The sequence below is a fragment of the Artibeus jamaicensis genome, unplaced genomic scaffold (genome assembly GCF_021234435.1).
Source record: "Artibeus jamaicensis isolate MK-2021 breed Jamaican fruit bat unplaced genomic scaffold, CSHL_Jam_final contig_432, whole genome shotgun sequence".
Classification (NCBI taxonomy): domain Eukaryota; kingdom Metazoa; phylum Chordata; class Mammalia; order Chiroptera; family Phyllostomidae; genus Artibeus; species Artibeus jamaicensis.
The window spans coordinates 6,680,378-6,701,806 of NW_026521828.1; the positions used below are offsets into that span (position 1 = coordinate 6,680,378).

The 21,429-nt window shown below is 44.4% G+C and overlaps 1 protein-coding gene across 8 annotated transcripts in view; it reads left to right on the forward strand.

The window, feature by feature from the left end:
- EBF1 (EBF transcription factor 1) overlaps positions 1–21,429 on the forward strand; it is a 376,209-nt gene that overhangs the window by 228,488 nt on the left and 126,292 nt on the right. For all 8 annotated transcript variants that reach the window (XM_053665916.1, XM_053665917.1, XM_053665918.1 and 5 more), the window contains exon 7: positions 5,419–5,500. In XM_053665916.1, the coding sequence (XP_053521891.1) occupies positions 5,419–5,500 (82 nt within the window). The remainder of the gene's footprint in view (positions 1–5,418; positions 5,501–21,429) is intronic.

Sequence of the window (21,429 nt, forward strand, 5' to 3'; positions counted from 1 at the left end):
CCATGATTTAAGTGGCTACCTCTCTTCTTTATGTGGGTCTCGGCCACTGGACCAAGCTGCTGTAGTCATGATGGCTTCTCCTTGGTTTCTGCCTCACCTCTTTCCTTTTGTAGGTCATTCAGTGAAACTTATTGTACACGTTGGCCATATAGCACTTTGCTTCTTTTCTTAACCTTAACATTATAGAGAGAAGAACATTTTTTGTATTTGAAAACCTCCACCTCTCTGAGCTCTCTCTTGACAGTGACCAGTTGCCAGGGATAAATGATAATGAACATAATTATTGCTTTTTCTATGCCAGTTACTATTTAAATACTCCACATATGATACTCATTGAATTCTCAATAACCCTCTGAAGTAGGTTCTGTTATTTCCTCCCATTTAACAGGTGGGAAAACCGAGGCACAGAGAGGCAAAATAATTTGTCTAAAGTCACACAATTAATTGAACAGTGAAGCTAGAATTATGATGAAAACCACCATGGGGAGAGATACCATTGCTCCCATGTTTTAATGAGGACACTGAGGGAGAGTCAGGGGAATTGTCCGATCCACCCAGTCTTGTCTTATCTCCAACCCTTGCCCTTGACCACTATACTCGCCTTCTGTCTGAGTTGTGGGGGTCCTGGATTCTGTTCAGGTGAACAAATATTTCCTGGAAATCCACTGGGTTCTGAGTTCTGTGCTGTCTTCCGGAGATACACAATTAGCTTTTTGTTACTTTACAACTTCATATAGATGGGTCAGATCCTTTTGGTTAATTCAATGGATTTCCCTTTGGGGGTCCAGCACCCTGTGCGGTCACATGGAAGCTACTCAATATATGGAGTGTCTGTCGGTTGGTAAAATGTGGTATCAGTAAACCATGAATAAACAATTTTATTCTACCAGTATGTGGGTTTGGTTTGGCTAATGTTCAGTGATGGGCTGATGTCTTACATTAGCCTGACGGATGAACTTAAACACAACTTTTTAATATGATGTCATGTTCGGTTTTATGACCAGCACTTTCCTAGTTGTTTCCCAGCACTAAAACATTCAATATCTCAAGTACGAAGCTCTTACTGGATTGACTTCTGAAAAGCTAACATTCTATTGGGAAAAACCTGTATGACCAGAAGTCAGGATGTGTAGATGATAGTTCAGGCTCCCATAACTGATGAACCTGTGTGCCTGTTATCACGTCTCTTGATCCCTCTCAGTTTTCTCAGATGTACAATGAGGGAGTTGGACTAAGTGATGGTTAAGGTCACTTATTAAGTCCTGTAATTCATGGAGAAAACTCCTACCGTAGTGGGTCCTTTTAGCAATGTAGTGTATTCGTTTAGTTTTGACTGAAGATAGGTGATTTTATTGAGTCTTCGTTTTCTTGCCTTTTAAATGGGTTGATTATTTCTGGCATGCCTAAATTACAGGATTTCTGCAAAGGTTCAGTGATAGATCGGGGACATAGGTGCTTTGAATCGAATAACCCACTGTATGAACACAAGATGACATTATTCGTATTGAAAGTTAACGACAAAGTGTCAGGTTTCCTGCCACCCTGCCCCCACCCGCAAAGGACCAGAGTGCAGTCCTGGCGGGGCAGTTTCCTGGAGTTTATGGAGCACTTTGGAACTCCGCAGGGTCAATGGGGGCTTTGTCCCGCTGCAGGTCAGTTTCCCACGGCTGGGGTAAGGCTGCCACACTCTTTCTTCTGACACACTTTATCAAACACACCCGCCGCACAAACGGTGGTAATTCGTTAGACAAAAGTGAGGTTTCCAGTTACAATAACCTCCACTTCGTTAAAAGCCCCTCGGAATCGGAGAAAGTCTCCGTAGGCCAGAAGACAGGTCCCTGGGTCTAAAACGCCTTCATAACAGCCCGATAAACACCATCCCCCCAATTTGCACCGCACATCTAACTCTGCCTCTCTCTGGGTGCAGATATTTTTAACTCCTGCTTCTAGCTCCTCTCAGTTCCTTTAAGGAAGGGCGATTACAAGGGTCAGACACTTGGCATCCACGTAGGGGAAAACTTTGAAAGAATTCCTGAGGCTCCCCCTGGGGTAGGGCTGGCTTTCCCAAGAAGAATGGGCCCTTCAGAGCGTCTTTGCCACATAAGGGCTTGCAAGAGGCCCCGGGCACCAGTTGGCGCTGTCTTCCCCACGACAGATGGTCAGGCCTTCAATTTCAGCAAGCGATCCTCTGCCGGCTTCAGCCAGCAGGCCAAGTGACAGGGCAGCTTCGGGTGACGGGGATCTGGTGTGTGCCCGGCATAGCTTCTGTGCTAACGATGAGCTGCTGACAGGCGCCTCGCCCCAGCTCCTCCCGTAGGCAGAGGATCCCCGGCTCCCTCGACTCTCTTTCTCTCTGGCCGAGCTCTCGTCCTGTTTGCCTGTCTTTCAAAATCCACGTTGGCACCAGATGGACCCCCTCACGGTGGCTAGCAGTTGTCTGACTCGAAGATGCCAGAGGGTGTGCTGACAGCTCCTTCTAACACAATCTGAATCTGGCTGTCGGGTCCGGGCTCAAACGGCTTAAACACACACACAGGCGGCAAATACTATGGGCCCTGGGGAACCGGGAGGTTTCGAGAGTGGCGGTGACGTCTCCCCGCACGATATTCATGCTGCTAACGTCAAGATAATAATACTAATAATTCCTCGTACTTGTACAGTTTATGCATATTTAATGAGCACGGTTGTGAGGGGGGTACAATAGCTGTTGATGGTACAGTTGGCATTTGTATCAATACCTTACTACTTCTTTGGTTACTCAATGGCATAGTTAGGTTAAGAACACACCCTCCGTCCAGATTGAGAGATTCACATGTACTACTGACCTTACATGTTATTTAACTTCTCCGAGCCTCAGTTTTCTCATCTATAAAATGGGATTCATAACAGAGGTCATTTAGGAGGATTAAATGGGAAAATGTAAGGGGTAGGGTCAAAGTAGGTTTATAGAGTTTATTCTTTTATTATTATTTGTTAATTATTGTATTATTTTTCGAGTGAATAACTGTAAACCTACTCCTCCCCCTCACCCATATATGAAGTTTTTTGCACTGTGCTAAGTGTGAGGTAAGGACCTAATACATGAAGTCATTAATTACATTTGCCATCACCACGCCTGCCATGTGCCAGGCACAAGACATCATTGCGGTTAATTCTCACAATGGCCTTATAAAGTAGGGACAGCTATTATACCCAATCTTTTAAAAATATTTATCTATCTATCTATCTATCTATTTATCTTTAGAGGGGAAGGGAAGGAGAGAGGGAGAGAAACATCAATGTATAGTTGCCTCTAGTGCATCCCCTGCTGGGAACTGGCCTGCAGGGAACTGGCTTGCAACCCAGGCATGTGCCCTGACTGGGAATTGAACTGCGATCCTCTGGTTTGCAGGCCTGTGCTCAATCCACTGAGCTATACCAGCCAGGGCTATACCCAATTTTTGATTAAAAAAAAAAAAAGTCTTTCAGAGAAGCTCAGTGACTTATCCAAAGTCACACAGCAGTGCTCGTGAGCATTGGGACATGAACCCCACTCTGGGTGTTTCTAAAGGCTGTGGCTTTTCCACCACTCCACACCAGCTTTCACTTTCAGCTTAGTGGGAATCAGCCCTCTCCTGGGGTTGTGGATGGCTTCTCTATACGTGCATCTAACTAGCAGCGTGTGGAAAAGCACCCAAGCTTCACACTGCAGGTGTCTTTGGGTGTAGGCTTGAGCCCCGGCAGGATTCACTCTGTTGAGCTCAGCCACGGTCAGCAGTTTCTGGAAACCACATGGGGTTGCGAGGGCCACCTAGCGCTTGCCTTCTGAGAGCTCAGAGGAAGAGGGCGGTGCAAGGGCACTTGGGATTGAGACCACTGCCTCAGACCCCCATTCTCTCCCTAGTCTGCCCAGTGGAAAGGGACACGAGCTGAGGACTGGCCAGTTCCCCAAGGGAATTGCAGTGCTGCTCCCTGTGCTGGGGAGGGGGTGCTGGGGCCAGATTTAATCTTATGCATTTGGGCTCCCGCCATGTCCCATGGGTCGTGTGTCTCGTATGGAAGGTGGATACCCTTGGGCCTCTGCGGAGAGGTCATGGAGGCGGGGGCAAGGCCATTCAGGGGCCTGCTTTTATTGATGGGCAGCTGAATGCTGCATGATGTCAAAAGAGCCATTTCAGGAAGATGTTTACATTTTAAAATATTATACTTTTGGCTGATAAAAAGTTATTGTCTCTCTTTAAGGAGTTACTCCCATGGCATACCCTCTTGGCAGATGCCGAGGTACCAGGGTGGAGAGGGACATTTCTGGGACAGTTTAATAAGCAGGGACTGGTTAAACTCGGTGTGTCTTTGTACTCCGCTCTCATTGCCGAGGGCCCGGCGTTCTTTGGCTGATGGACTGTGCTGCCCGGAGGCCCAGGCAGCCAGGTGTGAGAGCTGTTCACGGAGTACGTGCAGCAGGGCGGGAACCACAGTCCAGCATACACCTGGAGCAGGGGAAAGGCGAAGAAGGGAAAGTTTCTCTAAGAATGTTACTGACCGGCCTTTTCAGGCATTCTGAAGGTTTTGGAAAATTTATTTGGGTGTGAATTCCACAGCCCTAAAAGTGAGAGGGAATGAAGACCTTAAAGTGGCTTTGGAAATGCCTCTTTTCCTCAAACCTGGGCGGGTGCAGAACATGCCAGTGGCCGACATGAATGCCCTAGAAGGGCACCTTTGATACCTGCTTCCTTTACCTGATAGAGTTTAACGACTGTGACATAAGACATGCCTCGAAATTATAGGGTGACCGTTTCATGTGTCATCCATAACGGGGCATTTTTACAAGTTAAAGTGGGCACTATGAATGCACTAATACAGCTGGTGGGCACTGGGACCCTTCCTGGCAAATTGGGCACCTTGGCCACCCTAGCAGGTAAAGCCCATGGATCTCACACACAGGACGTATTTGAGAAGCCAAAGGACGTTAGTCAATGTGCAAGTCTTACCTACTTCTCGTGGGTACTACTAATTAGGCTGTTTTGTTTGGGGATGGTGAGATAAAAAGTGTTTACCATCTCCTTATGCACTTTGCTGGCTCATAATCTGTGAATTTACAGGGCTTAAATTACACGTTGTTAGCGACTGTGAGTAATTGTCAGGCAATTATACCCAATTGGGACCTACCTTAAATTATGGAAAAGACTTTCCCTCTAAGTACAGACACTTCCTGGGGGGCTTAAATTTTTTGTGCGATCTTTTGGCTGTGCTGGGAGCCGTCCCTCTCAGCTTGGATGCAAAGCAATTTAAGGCTCAAGCTTCCAACAAAATATGGGTTCTAACACCATTGTGAATGTTTCAGAAAATGTGCATGGAATGGACAAACCAGACGCGACTTACTGCTTTTTCCCTTTTGTGTCAGGACTGAAATGCTAATCGTGATCATTTGTTTCTTCCTAGGTTCTTCTTGAAATTTTTTCTCAAATGTAACCAAAATTGCCTAAAGAATGCAGGAAACCCACGTGACATGCGGAGATTCCAGGTGGGTCTGTCTTGTCTTTTCTGAAGTCTCTATAATGACACGAATGTCAGGAGAAGGTAAAAAAAAAATGAAACAAAATCCATAATCCCCCCAAATAAAAGTCTTAGGCAGAAGAAGAAAGAGAGACTAGTTGTTTCCCCAGAGCAGGGAGCAGGTGAGGCTCCTGGTCCCCCAGGTAGCTGCTGTCTAGGAGCTGTTGTGTTTATTAGAGAAGAATTGGGACCACACCACCTGCGTTCGCTGGTTGAGCCTAGTGTGGCTTCCAGAATGGACTCATAGTCTTAAACTACTGCAGGTGAAGTGAAGGATGTAGAAACAATGAATTCTTTGCCTAGGCAGGGGTGTCAAACTCATTTTCACGGGGGGCCGCATCAGCCTCAAAGTTGCCTTCAAAGGGCCGAATGTGATTTTAAAACTGTGTAAATGTAACTCCTCCTTAACAGGGGCAAGGAGCTCGGTGCTGTGGCCAAGTAGCAACAAGGTGCCCGGCATGATAAAACAGGGCGGGGGGCCTAATGCAGCCCGTGGGCCCTGTGGCCTAGAGGTTTACAACTAGAAAACTGGTCAGTAAGAGCTTTGTTCTGTTTTTAGAATTCACTGCCTTCTCCCTTCCTTTCTCTCTGTTCTTCTCTTCCATGCTTGGCAATTGTTAGTAGTTGTTACCATTAAACGGGGCACATCCACACTGATGTGGGTGATAGTTCTGCTTCAGAAACGTCCTTGTTCAGTAAATGTTCTCAAGGACCCATCAGATCTGGCACCGGGTAAAGCAGGAGCGATATGCTACCTTCATGTGATGATACCTTTTCTAAAGGAAAAAGATGTGAAAACAAATGGGTTAACTTCCAAGACACAGAATGGTAGCTGGGTTTTAGTGTAGTAAAGGTGGTTAAGTTCTGGAGAGGTGCTCCTTAGACTTGAAAGTGTCAAGAATCCCCTGGGGATCTTGTTAAAATGCTTAATTGCATTCTGGGGGTTGGGCGGGGATTTCTACATTTCTAACAAGCTCCCAAGTGATGGCAACACCTTGGACCACACTTCAATAGCAAGGTTCTAGGTCCCCAGTGTTGCTCTGTGTCTAATTTTATGGCTAAGTCATTCGCATGGTCAGTGTTAATTTCCCCATCAGAGGGATGACCCATACATGCATGTCCATACGATCTGTGTGGTGCATCTTGTATGCTCTTACATAGAGTCAGTTTTAAGTGTAGATTGAGATGTATGATCTCTGAGAGGCTCCTGAAAATTTTTGACTGCACAGTCTCTGATGGAGAAAGGGAAGGAATGGGCACTGGTTTTTGAATGTCCAGATCTTAGTCTTCGAGATGATTATTTTTTAAAGGGGCGAGACTTTAATATTAGTCTCATATAAGAATAAATCCAGTGGAAAGAAGGCATTCTTTCCCAATTCTGAAGTGTTTCTCTAAAATCTTTCTGGTCTTGCCATCCTTTGTCCTCACAGAGATGAATGGGGAGAATCCCTGAACTCCTAGTTTCCCAGAATGCGTTTCACCTGGCTGGCTTCTGATCTCAAGCTGGTAGACGTGGGCACTCTCATTCCCACACAGGACTTTTTGAATTGAGTTGGAGTGAGTTTTGGGGGTGAAAACACATATGATGCCCCTGACTGTGTTGTTAAGTGTCTTGAAACATGAGGTTGAGTTTTAGTAGAAACTGTTTTGTAGCTCGCTTTGGCCTTGGTGAGCCATTATTATGTTGTCTGAGCAAGCTTGGGTTAGAATTGGTTCATCTAGGCATTAACCAGTTTGTGTCTACTGGCTTATGAATACCAGGATCAACTTTGCCATGCTTGTCAGGGAAGCAGAGAGAGAGACTTTGGTGACATTAGCAGACAAAAAAAGAGCGTTTGTGTAAGACTTCCAGAGCCTTGTTTGCTCTCACAGGACTTGTTAGTAAAAATAACTGAGAGCCTTGAATGACAGGAATGTATATGAGATGAGGAACCAACTCAATCTGTTATTTTTGAGTCTAGAAAGAACTACTTTTGCAGACAAAAGAGTTACTCTTTGTTTAGTAGAAGGGCTACTGAGATGTGGACACACGAGTTCAATTTCTGGAAAGCCTCAGTTTCCTCAACTGTACAATGGAGTACAAATGATGATTTTGCTTGTTTTACAACATATGAAAGAAAGGCAGCATTTTGCATGCATACGTAACTTGCAAATAATAAAACAAAAATGTAAGCCTTTGGAGAAAATAGCTGTGATAAAAGTTAAGTTGGGTCATTATTTCAGTATAGGGTTTTCCTATTTAGACTGATGATCCTTGGCCGCAGGGAGTAGAAGGGGTGAGAAGGGATGGAGGTGATTGGTCCTGTGACTGTAGGAAGTTTAATGGTTGTCACTGACCTGTACCACTAGATGCCAGTAAAGACACTCCACTCCCCATCCCATCCCCCTCCCCAGTTATGATAAACCAAGGTGCCTCCAGACCTTGTCAAATGTGCTCTGGGTGGGGTGGGGGTGCAAAATGGCCCCTGGTTGAGAATCCCTGGTTCAGTCCTATACTTGATGACCTCTGATAGACTCTTCTTGATGACAGCACTTCTGTCTCAGAGAGTGCACTCTTTGGGTGTGAGATCTGCCTGACAGAAGTCCATACTGTCTGACCTTCAAATGCATGTGGTTTCCCTGGACTCTGGCAGTGCACCTTCCTGTGCTTCTCCAACTGGCCCTAAAATCGGTGGATGTCTCTCATGAAGGGCAGCTACCCTGGCCACCAGAGAGTCAGTGTTTGAGTTGAGGAAGACTCAACTGTCTCTCTTTGCGTCAGCAATGGCCAATTCCTTATTGCATCTCAGGTTTAACCTGCTTTGTTCCCATCACTCACTCATTCCTCCTGGGACAGGACTGAGGGAGCCTATGGCAGAATGGATACTGACTCGTTTTGTTTTGTATCTGTGTATGCATGCACATTGCATTAATTATCATTTTATAGCACCAGCACATGGTCTTATGCATGTAGGCACATGGAATCAGAGGATGGATGGATCGCTTCCAAGAGTTCAAGCAAAACTTCAGAAATCCCTTATTCAGCCTTTCCATTTTCCCTCCAGTCTTGTTTCTTTCATGACTCTTTCCTCCTATGTTTCTCTGCATCATTTCATGCTGGTAGCTACGCCATCCTTCTTGAATCCATCTTTTTTTCCTTGGATTTGATAGCAACATTCATTCCTTCTCAGCCCCTTCCAGGGGATACTCTTGGCCTGCTCTCCTGTGAATGTTGGTGCTGCCTAAATTTCCTTTTGAGATTCAGATCTTTTTTGCACTTTCCAGGATTTCTTTAGTATCATCTCTACTCCTAGGCATTAACCAATTTGTGGCACTGAGTTCCCTTTAGGGCACTGAGTTCCCTGAGACCTGACACCCAGGTTCACACCTAGACACCAGCTGCCTGCTGGATATTTCCAGTAACTTCAGTTCACTGAGCCCCAAACTCAGTGGTCATCTTTCTTTTTCCCCTTGTGCCTCTGTCCCAAGCTAGCTTCCCTTCCTTTGCTCCCCGTCTGGTTTCATTTCTAACTGCAGTAGGTTCCGGGGCGATGACTGTTCATGTCTGTGGCTGTGTTCAGTGTGTCCGTACACATGTGTTAATGACCCATGTCCATGTGTTTATCTGGAGGTACATCTATGGACACGGACCATAATGATGATGATTACAATAAAGCTAACATTGAGTACTTATGTGAGAAAGATTATGCTAAGCATTTTACATGAGTTATCATTTTTATCTTTACAATACCCCTGTTGGGAATGTGCAAGTATGGGTTATTCCCATTTTATAGATGAGGAAACTGAGGCTTAAAGAAGTTAAGCAATTTGTCCGAAGTCAAACAGCTAGAAAGTAGTGAGGCAGTGATTGGACCCAACCAGCCTGACTCACATGTTCTCTGATGTTCTGGGGCTGGAAAGGACTTATCCCGAGTCTGTTGGCAGACACCTAGTGAGGCAGTAAGGAGGTCTTCCAACATTTGAGAGCTGTAGCAGCTACCCACAAGTGCTTGGATCTTGGGTGAGCCAAGACTGGATTTTCCAAAGAGGTGTTTGCCCTGAACACCTCTTTTTAGGTGTTAGAACCTAAAAATACCACCTGGATGAAGAACACTGGAACAGCACCCGAGTTCGCCAGTTATTGTGTATGGGGAGGAACTTGAGTCTTGGTTCTGAACAGAGCTACTTGTTAGTCAGTTTGTAGTTGTATGAACTTGAGAAAAAGAAGCTCTCACTCAGAAGACTGCTTGAGCTTCACTTGAGCTATTGAGGTTTTGGCCAGTTACTTAGGGTGAGAAAAACCCCGTACCTAGAAGGAGCCAGAGCAAAGTAGCCCTTCAGGGTAAAGCAGCATCACAGAGCACTCTGTTAAGAAATCGGACTGAAGTTCCCAGGTGTTAGGACTGAAGTGAGAGGGGAAAGAGCAGTCCCCATTGCACTATCTTGACTGATAAGAGGTGCATCGGGAAGACAGTGGTTGGAGGTGTCCTGTGAATAAGACTTACAATTTCCATGGTTTTCCTCAGAGTGTACTAATCGCTGCTGTTGCCTCTGAGGAGGGGTGAGAGCCTGTCTATTTGGCATGAGAAATTGGTTTACTCTTTACACCTCACTGTGACTTTTCCCAGTCATGCTGAAAATCTGAGACCTGGAGACATCTGATGGAAAATGCGCTCTGTCGCTTATTAGTCAGCTCTTCCCAATCGCCACGGACGCTGTTTTGCTCTCACCCCATTTTGCATGCTTGCCAGGCCAGCCTGATCTTCACGCAGCCAGGCCAGAGCGCGTCTCCTCTGAACAGCCATCAGGGGACTGTGTAGGTGACTGAGGAGGACATAGGAAAGGTGGTTGATCTCTTGACATGTAAAGACATTCTGTCAAGCAAACTCAGCCTCACAGCGGCCGAGTTTCTGGTGTGTAAACAGAGACTGCTTAATTACACAGGTCATGTCAATTAGTGTGACCTTAGCGTTTTCAAGAAATTAATCACTTTCTGCAGAGCTTGACTATGTTCTTACTTTAAGGCAATACGGAATAAACCTTGTAGAAAATCTGGTACAGTCTTTTTTTTTTTTTAATTTACAATGGATGTTTTCTTTTGAAATCCCCAGGCTGCGGTTAGGGTAACAAACTTGCTTAAATACAACAGTAGATACAGGCTTCATTCAGGTCTCGTGGGTGTGGGGAGGTGCGGAGGAAGGGGGAAGGTGGGGGTGAAGCGAAGGATGGAAACAGCTCACTACGCAGAGAAAGTCACTGTGACTAAATGAGCCCATTTCTTCCTCTTGACACTAAAAAGATGCTAATGTCACAAACCTGTTAAAACCGTGTCATGGGTCTGGTTTTGAACTGACAGGAGCTAGACAATTCAAGGTTAAGATTTAAATCCTTATCAATAGCTTTCCTTGTTGGGGCTGGCAGAACGAGCATAGTGAGGGGAGGGACGAGAATTGGGTGCAAGCTGTTATCACAGCAGACACCATAATACCTGGAGGCTGGGAAGGAAAGTGTACACGTCCAAATCCATCTTATCTCTCCAACAAAGTTTCTCCAGGGGCTATAAATCCATATCTCTGTATACATGTTAGATCTACGACTACATATGAATATAAATGTGAGACAGACCCATTCATTCGTGTGTGCATGCACTCAGTAGTATTTATGGATGTGGTAGGTGGTGAGTACATCGTGATGAACAAGATGGGCAGAGCGTTTGTCCTAATGAAACTTGCATCCTAGTTGCGGTCTATTACTTAGGATAATACTAGCTGCAGTAACAAATAGACCAAAGAATATATAATGGCTCACGTTCAACAAAAGGTTATTTCTCGCTCACATAATGGTACCAGGCAGGTGTTCCTGTTCATGAGCGGATCTTGTCCAGGAAGTGACATGGGGGGACCCGGGCTCTTTCGTGTCTCTGCTACACTTTAGGACGAAGTTGTCCCCACCCACCCAGCCAAAGGCTGCAGAGTACAGAGAAGGGGCACATGGACTTCTTAAACCCTGGGCTTAGAAGTGATCCTGGTCAAATCTGCTCACGTGCCGCTGGCTAGGAATCTGTTATGTGGCCGAATAGAATAACCAGGGGAGGTCTGCAGAAGTCTAGTTGTACAGCCTAGGAAGAAAAAGTGGGTGTATACAGAACAATTACCATCGGCTTCCACAATGTGTACAAATTGATAACAGCAAATCATTAAAAATTATAATTATTGCTGTAAAGAAAATTAAACAGGAGATTATGAGAGAGAATGACAGTGTGGCATGGGCAATGGGAACCTACTTTAAAGTAGGCAACCAGGGAAAGCTTCTGAGGAGATAACACTTAAGCTCCGAGCTGAAGCGTAGGAATAGGTCATCTTGAGAAGGGTCAGAAGAATTTCCTGAGCGGAGAGAACAATAGGCCCCAAGTTCTTGTTTATCCGAAGAAATGAAAGTCTTCTTTTACTTCACGGTCATTTGAGTTGGGGGCAGAAAATCTGAAGAGAAACCATCAGATCGTTCAGCCAAAATTCCCACCAAAAATGTGCTGTTGAAAATGATGACGTGGCAAGTGACGTTAAAAGGCAAGTCTCTGCCATTTTCTTTTGGTGAATTCTATAAATTTTGGCGGATCCCTGTTTATTCAGAACCATAGGATATCATTAGAGGACTCTTAAAATACACGCCCAGCCTCTGCACTTTTGGTCTGTTTGGAAAGGCACTTAAATAATGAAAGAAATATTCTCACCCTTTTTTTTCTCTCCCTCTGTCCCCCACCCCCTGCCTTACACTGTTTTGACAAACAGCTCATCTCGCAATTTAATTCTTTACCAACAGAACACGAGGGGCCTGAGCTGCAATCACTCTGCTCATGCAGAATAATTTCAAGATGCACCACGCTGATTAATTATACTGAAAGCAGCTCTAATGATAGTTTCAGAATACAGGATTAATTCACATAACATGGTAAATACAAATGGTGAATTTTCAGCCCGATATATTAAACCATTAGGGCTTATTGGGCAAATATGTATCTTGGCATGAGCTCTGTGCTGGGCCTCGGCAAAAAAAAAAAAAAAAAAAAAAAAAAAAAAAAAAGGCATCACCGAGAAGAAATCCTTATGAACTGGATTTGTTGAGTGGAAGCTCTGCACTTAGAGGAAATAAATTCCTACATTACATATAGCTGTTATTGGGGGGAAAAAGTAAAATAAAAGAGAGATATAAAAGTGTGTGGTCTGATCAGCGTTGCCAATGGATATTGGTTGTGTGGATGCCAGTACTTATTAGACTTACCAACAACAAAAGGTATTACTGTTCTTTCACTTTTTATGTTGTAACAGACAGAGCTGTTATTATGTGGAAGACAGTGGGCTACTCAGTGTTTTTCATACATTATCTTACTTATTTTTCTGTCGCTCTTTCTCTTGTTTACTCTGCTCCAGATAAGCACCTTGGCCTTTCCTTTCCCCTCCCTTCACTTCTCTTTCCTGAGTGCACGCAACTCGTTCCTGCCTCAGGGTCTTTGCACTTGCTGTTCGGTCTCCCCAGGACATGCTTCCACTTCATCAAATGGCCGGATACCTCTTATTACTCAGATTCCAGCTAAAATGTCCCCATCTCCCTCAATCAAAAATAGCTCCCACCTAGGTGTCACCCTCTGCATTTTATTTTCTTCTTAGAACTTTTCACGCCCCCAAATCTGCTCTCATTGCTTATTTACTTACTGTCTGAAAACCCTATTCTGCCCCCAAGGAGAACGAAGCTATGTGTGGGCAAATACTTTATCTGTCTTGCTCACTGCTGCTTCTCCAATACAGAGAATACCACCTGGCACATAGTAGGCTCATGACTTATTTCTATGATTCGGTGACTTATCTAAGGTTACAAACCAGTAAGTGATACAGTTGGGATTCCAACTTAGGGCTGTCTGACCCTGGGATCTGAGCTGTTGACCAATATACGCTTTTCTTGCTTCCAGTTTCAACAGCCGTGTGCCGTGGCCCATTGGTACAGAGTGCACACACATGACAGTTCTGTATGTTTTGGCTGACTGCTGCTTAACACGGCCAGCGGGAACACAAACCTGAGAGCACCCATTAAATGCCAATGACACCATCAAGAGTCATCAAAAGTATCCTTATCCAGAGAGGGAAAGACAAGGTTCAGCTCACTGACTAACTTTTTATGTCTAGCATGGGTCACAGGCCCAGATGACTTTAGCATAGGTACCTAAGGATTTTTAAAAAAATGACCCATTCTTGTCTCCCTGTTAAAAGAAGAGATATTTTTGCCTTGAGCCTTGAAGTGTGGATGTAATTCACTTGCTCGCTCCATACTCCAGCAGTCTCAGTCCATTACATCCTGTAGGTTCACGCGTCCTCCATAATTTTTAATGAGTTATTTGGGATCTTTCAGCCAGACAGGAACTAGCAATCAGGCAGGTTTTAGAGAATTTCTCATTCCATATCAGTGAAGGATATTTTAAAGGACAAAGTTAATGACGACCTCACTGCGGCAAACCATTTTTATGTAAATAATACGTAAAGTGTAGTCGGTCACAAAGACACCAGAGATGTGAACTGGAAGATACCAGGAGGGTGGGTCAAGAGGGCCAGAGGCCGTCGTTGGCAAGAACTGGACCTGACATCTGGAAGTTTCCCTTCAGGCTTGCCCTCTGCTCTTAATTTGTCCTATGACCTTGAGGATGTTTCCAAACCTCTTGGGCCTCAGTTTTTCAAGCTGTAAGAGGAAGTGTTGCGCAAATGTGCAGTGTCATAACTACTGAGGATTTCTTTTGCTGTTTTGGCTGACAAACCGTATGTGATGACATATTTGTCAACCTAATGGCATTTATGGAGTAAGACCCACCCTCTCTATTGTAACCTAATTAAAGCCACGTGAAACTACCAAGTCAGAGCTTCTCGTGTGCATGAGATAATCAGTGTTTCCACACGGAGGTGACCCGACCCCACTGGAATGAAGGAGGATGACTGGAGGCTTCAGTGTGCCGTCCAGCTGTGCATGAACTTGGGTTCCTGCTCTGGTGGTGGTGTCCCCGTGACTCTGAAAACTGTTACTCGGAAGCCCCTGGATTGGCTGGTCTGAGGTCAAGTACAGAGAGCTCCCACAGTCTGCCTCAATTCCTTCCTCCCTGTTCCTCTTAGTAACACCGTACGTTAATGTGATATAATGCACTCCTGTGTATAATGGGCACCTATGTTTTAGGACTAATTCCCAATACAATGTTAATCCTTATTTTTCCCTCAAGAATTTAGGCAAACAATAGTGTGCATTATACATGGCAAAATATGGTACATTTATTAGTGTTGATGCACTAATATTGATAGGTTATTGTCAACTAAAGTTTATAGTTTATACTAGGGTTCACTCTTTATATTATGTATTCTATGGGTTTGGACAAATGCAGGATGTTGTGTATCTGTCATTGAAGTATCATCTAGAATGTTTCCCTGTCCTAAAATTCCTTGTGCTCCATCTATTCGTCCTTCCCTGCCACCTCCCAATCTCCTGACAGCCACAGATATTCACATTCTCCCCATAGTTGTGCCTTTTCCAGAATGTCGTATAGTTGGAATCATACAGTATGTAGCCTTTCCAGATGGGCTGTGTTCATTAGCAATATGCATTTAAGGTTCCTCCATGTCTTTTCATGGCTTGCTAGCCCATTTCTTTTTATTGCTGTATAATAGTCCCTTTTATAGATCACCAGTTTTGTATATGCTTTCACCTTTTGAAAGACATCTTGATTGTTGATGCCTTTTATTTAGTTGAATTCTTATTGATATAATTGTAGATTCTCATGCACTTGTATGAGATCGTATAGCATGATCCTTGTACCCTTTACCTAAGTCCTCAATAGTAATATGTTTTAAAACTACAGTATATTACATTGCACTGTATAATTTTATACAGGATATGAATACTGATACATCTACCTACCTTATTTAAATTTCTCTAGTTTTCCCTGTAGTCATTTGTGTGTGTTTAGTTCTCCAAAATTTTATGATGTGTAGGTCTGTGTATCTGTCACCATAGTCAAGATGACTGGGCATTTCCATCACTGCAAAGGCCCCTCCGTTGTCTGCAGCCACATCCACCTTCCCTCCATCCCTCGCCCTTGGCAAACACTGATCTGTTCTCCATTTCTAAAATTTTGATATTTCAGGAATGTTAAGGAAGCGGCATCATGCCGTGTATTAGTTTGCTATAGCTGCCTTAAAAAAATGCCACCTACTGGGGGTCTTAAAAATAGAAATTAATTTTCTTGCAGTTTGGGAGGCTAGAAGTCCAAGATCAAGGTGTAGCAGGGCTGGTTCTCTCTGAGGCCACTCTTCTTGGCTCGCAGATCTTCCCCTTCGCACTGTGTCCTCACACAGTCTTTCCTCTTTGCACTCAACGCCCCTGGTGTCTGTGTGTCCAAATTTCTTCTTCTTTGTAGGACACTAACCAGATTGGACTAGGGCCCACGCAAGGCTTTATTTTAACTTGGTCACTTTTTTAAAGGCTCTATTTCCAAATATATTCACATTCTGAGGTACTGGGAGTTAGGACTTCAACATACCAATTTTTGTTTGGGGATTTTTTCTTGTTTTTTAAATTTTTCATATGTATTTGTTTGTTTGTTTATATTTTTGGCAGGGGAACACACTCTAGCCCATAATATGCAATATGTAACCTTTGATACTGGCTTTTTTTCACTTGGCACGGTTCTCCGGAAAGTCATCCAGATGTATCAATAGTTTGTTTCTTTTTTATTGTTGAGTATTATTCCATGGAATGTTGCTCGATGCCTTTTTATTTCACGCACTTAAAGCCAAAGCATTTAATGCTTTACGTGATGGACCCTAAATTAATGCAAACATAGAATCAGCTAAATCCAGAGATAAGGAAGCCATGTAAAGACCAACTTGAGCATTAATTCCCTTGCGCCGAGTCACCATATATCAGCATTGAAAGCCAAAATTTACCATTTTTTAAAATAGTCATTTAGAATTAGCTTAAGTTATTATATGTTTGAGGGAGTACTTACTACCAAGATATTCTACATTTAAACATTAAAGATATTTTTATGGTCCAATCTTTCCCCTGATTCCATATTTGTCATAGAAATGTTTAAAGAAACAGACCCCAACTCTTTCTGGAGGCTTTGGTCAGAACCCCTTCTCTCTCGTGAGCTGCTACTTTCATTAGTGTGCTCCTCCACCCGTGACCGAATGTGGCTGCTTGTGTCTCTTGGAAAATGTGCTCATGAGACAGACATTATGGCTCACGGATCTCAGATAATGCAGTTGGGACCTACACGCTCTCCTGAGATGAGGGAAGAGGGACAGCCCGATGAAGGCAGCGGGGAAATGCTAACCAGCAACCAGACTCCCAGGGAACTCGCCTTCCTGTGAAATACTGGGCACACTAGACTGACTTGATAAGATGTCTGATTTATAGACTGTTGTCAGAGCAGTGGGAGTTTACTGAGTTTCAAGACTGGAATGTAACAGGCTAAGATGCGGATGGGTTCTAGGAAGCACAAATACAAAAATCAGTGAAATTTGCAGTTCACAGGAGGACTAAATTATATAATTATGTGTGGTGAGCACAGAGGTCTTTAAAATGGTTTCACTCTTAGGCTGATGAACCAGTGAACATAGAAGTGATTTCTGTATCTTTTTATTTAAAATAGTACTTTCTGCTGGGCTCTGTTTATGGTAATCTGGGGGCTTTGGGTTACACCCCACCACATTCTCTCAAACCTTTTGTTGAGCATCACCAACATGTCACCAGCAACAGCTATACGGGTTCTGTTCACAGTGTTTGCTGACTGCTCAGTATGAACCAGGAGCAACTCTAGGCATTTTGAAAAATGTCAACCTCACCGTAACCTTATGACTTAGGTATATTATTATTTCCATCTAAGCCTCAGGGCTCAGCTGAGCCTAGGACACTGGGGCCTAGAAAGGTTACGTTAACCTGGTCAGAGTCACATCAACCAGGGAAACTTGGGAATCGAGAATCAAAAATTTTGTGTTGATTTTTTTCCCCAATTCTAAATAGAGAAGGGTAAATAGTAAAAATAATAACCTTTAGGAATATCTAGATTCAGGGTATAGCCGAGAAGATTCCTGGACCACTGAGATGAGCCAAGAAATCGAAAATGTTGGCGTAAAATCCCTGCAGTCCAGGGGGAGCTGCAGGCTTCTCTTCTGCCCTTTTTATTCCCTGACACTGAATACCTTCACCTGGAGGGTTGAACCAGATGGAAGGTTCCGCGGAACTCACTGGGTGTTCATCAGCACGTCTCTGGATCGCTATATTAAAAAGTTATGCCCTCGTCCCAAATAGAAACTTGATTCCAAAAAAGCATGCATGTGCACAGCCCTAAACAGATGCACTCAAACTAATATTTCATCCAGGAGACATGACTTGGGCGTCCTAGAGAATGAGTCTGAACAGTCCATTTCGAAATGATTCTACAGCCGCACCGGCTCAACAGAACATCCCGCAGGGATGGACATGTTCTGTGTCTGCCCCATCCAACGTGGCAGCCTCTAGCCACTTGTCACTACCCGCTCCTTGCAGTGCGACTGTGGAGACTAGGGAGCAACGGAACGTTCACTGTTACTTAAATGGTTTCGATTTAAACAAACAGCCCTATGTGTGGTTACCGTGTGGGACCGTGCAATTCTAGAGGCTAAAGATTCGATCCTGACAGATGTCCTAAAATTCTAAACATACCTGTCCCTCATATTCCCTTCCTGACTCTCTCTGGGAAGGAGAATGAAGAAGTGGGTAGAGAGGGAAGGGAAGGGGTGGTCGAGTGCAAACGTAAAATCGTTTTCCATGTTTATCTGTCCCCAAATCAAGCTGTGCTTTGTTGACGAAATTCGGGAAGGTTGAAGAGTTGGCAGGCCTGCCTGTCCCTTTGCCTGCATGAACATGTCAGCGCCTCATTAATCTTGTGTTAAACTGTGAGGGCCCTTTTCCCTCCTACCATGGGCCTATTTTTTAAAGGACATTTCGGTGCCCTTTTGCATTTTGCAGTTAGATTTTCTTTTAATTTACAGCTTGCCCTGTGCATTAACTTAAGCACATATTTTCCTTGAATATATCCCGATCATTGGCAAATTGACACGAGAGAAATTATTTTGGGGATAGGGAAGTTAAAATGTGTTGTGTCATGAGTTTTGGAGGAATGGACTTGGTGTTTATTTTCTGCAAATTAGCGTGATGAGTCTCTGTGTGATCTTTCTCCAGTTTTTATTAGTCTCTCAATGAAATGATTTTTATCGCACATGTGGTCTTGGTGATTCTTCTCTTTCCAAGAAAAAGACCTAGAAGTCTTTTTTAGACATAGAAGTGGAGTATTTTTTTCCCTTAACAGTTTTTGTCATTTTAGTTCAGTGTAAGGATTAGATGAAAATGTCTCTAAATGATACTGAATATTTTAAGTCTTAAGCCTGCAGTGCCTTGCCTTCCAGGTGCATGGTGATGAATTGTTAGTGCTTTTTTTTTTTTACTCTGAAGACAGACATCTAGAATAACCACTTTCTGTATTTCCTGACACTGGAAACAGTTACCGTTTGGATTCCTTTTATAGTTTCTTACACTAACGACTCCAGTGACCACTCAGTTGTGGTCTCGTAGTAAATCACAACTTCTTTGAAAGAGCCAGCTGTTATATAATTGTTGCTGTCCCGCGAAGCCATCTCCCTAACTAAAAAGAAAGGCAAGTTTCTGTTGTCTCAGATAATATGGACTCTGTTCCCACACACGTCGTTCTTTGAAAATAAAAGAATAGACCGTTTTCTTCTCTTTTCTCCTTCCCTCTCTCTTTTTGAAGTGGATACAACTGGTGAGACAGGCACACAAGCTTCGGGCTGCGTCAGATCTGGTTGGTCAATCATGGAGAAAGCAAAACACCACTCCGTACACTTAGCCTTCAGACTCACCTCCTCCCCTGTCTGGCTTGCCTGAGCTGGAATTTGGGGTTTCACAATGACTGGGGAGCAGGCTCTCAGTTGTTGACTTTGAGTGTTGATAGAGTGAAACAAATAAATAAAACCATGGGATGGCCCGGCTGCTGCTGGGAGTCAAGGTGAAGACCCCTGGAGGGTCCCCCCACGCAGTCATCCTGGGAGGTAGGATGACCGTACTCCTGGGTCCTGGGTCTGCATCTGGGTCTGAGCCTGGGGTGCACGCAGGTAGCAAACGCGGGGCCCGAGGGCCAAATGCGGCCCTCCACCTTGTTTTATCCAGCCTGGCACCTTGTTTCTACCCGGCACCAGCGCCGAACTCGAACTCTCGTTTAACCGTTAAAGGAGTAGTTACATTTACACAGTCCTAAAATTACATTGGGGCCTTTGAAGGCAACCATGAGGCTGATGTGGCCCCCGGTGAAAATGAGTTTGACACCCTGGCCTAGGGGCTTGGTGTGAGGATCATAGCCTCGGGTGGGCAGAAATGAGGGTCTGGCAGAAAAAAAAGTCAACCAATCAAATCAACCCAACCCCTTGATTCTGTCCAGGAGCTTGATTCTATTGGTCACAGCCTGCAGCTCCTTGCCATCTTTGAGGCAGGGACAAGGTGGGGGTGGGGTGGGCAGAAAATCAGCCATATTTTGCCAGGATACTTTTAGGTCAAAGTGGGGAACACTGGAACTTTGAAGTTTGGCAGGCGTTGGTTGGTAGGGTTGGGGCCCACAAAGGGGGCCACTTTGTCAGGCCAGGCTGACCATTTGCAGGCCCAGGCCCAGCATTTTCCCCTCTGCCCAACTCAGGTGACGAAACCATGGCATTGCCCAAGGCTCTAGAATTCCGTGCCCGCTTCGGCCCACTTGGAGAAAAGGCTTCCTCAGAAACTGGGGCCGCAGGATGTGCCAATCCTTGTAAAGCGTTTCACCTCTGCAGAGACTCCTGCCTCTCAAAACCAAGAACAATTAAAGAGCGAGTCTTTCCAAGCAACGGGGGAATTGAGCAAAATAAATCAGAAATCCTCAGCCTCGGCCCTGGAGGTTCGCCTCATTATGAGAGCAGATCTATTAGCCCTCTTGCCATTGTCTTTCATTTCTCAAGTGAGGTGATTCTAATTAAATTAATCTGCATGTCAATCTATCGGTGATCAATCAAAGAGCCCGAGGTCCCCCCTGTGCTGCAGGGTGCTTGCGGCTGACAGGGGCTGATAATGGAGGAAGAAATAAACTGTCGAGCAAAGTTAATTAGTCAACATAATAGGTGGATTAAACGGGAGCTGGCTGATTGCTGTTTCCCTGTGTCAAAGCATGAGGTGGGAGCCGAAGCTGCAATTACAGACAATTATTATATTTGGTGGTAAGAGGTCACATGAATAAACATATCTCTGTGGGTTTCAGTTTTAATCCTCTCCCCCATTTAATATGAGGAGAAGTGTAGGTCATTTCTTCTCATTGTTTTAGTCAAAATTCTCCGAGAGACACCTTGGCCGTGTCCCTTCTGGAAAACTGAGTTCAGAGTCAGTTTTCGAGGTGGCCACGGTATCTGAGTTGTACCTTGGACCAGTGCCACCATTTTTTTATTTTATTTTATTTTTTGCCTTTAATACATAGATCTAAGACCCTTACTGAGCAGGGAGTAGCAGTGGTGGTGGGGATGGTGGCAAGGCGGGGGCTTCAGTCCGATTAATTGAAGTAATGTGGGAAGAAAAATACCAGAAACCGCCAAAAAGACAGCCAGGAGAGAAAGCCGCATCCCAGCTCCCACTGAAGCCTCTCGTTTTCATTTCTCTCTGCTCTTAACCCTGACACATTGGGGGTGGGAGGAGAGGGGGATATTTTAAAGATTCAAAAGATTTTTTATTTGCATGATCAACTGTGATATCTGCTTCAGTGTCTAAACTGAAGGGTAATTTAGGTGAAACACAACCACCCTTGTGTAAAAAAAATAT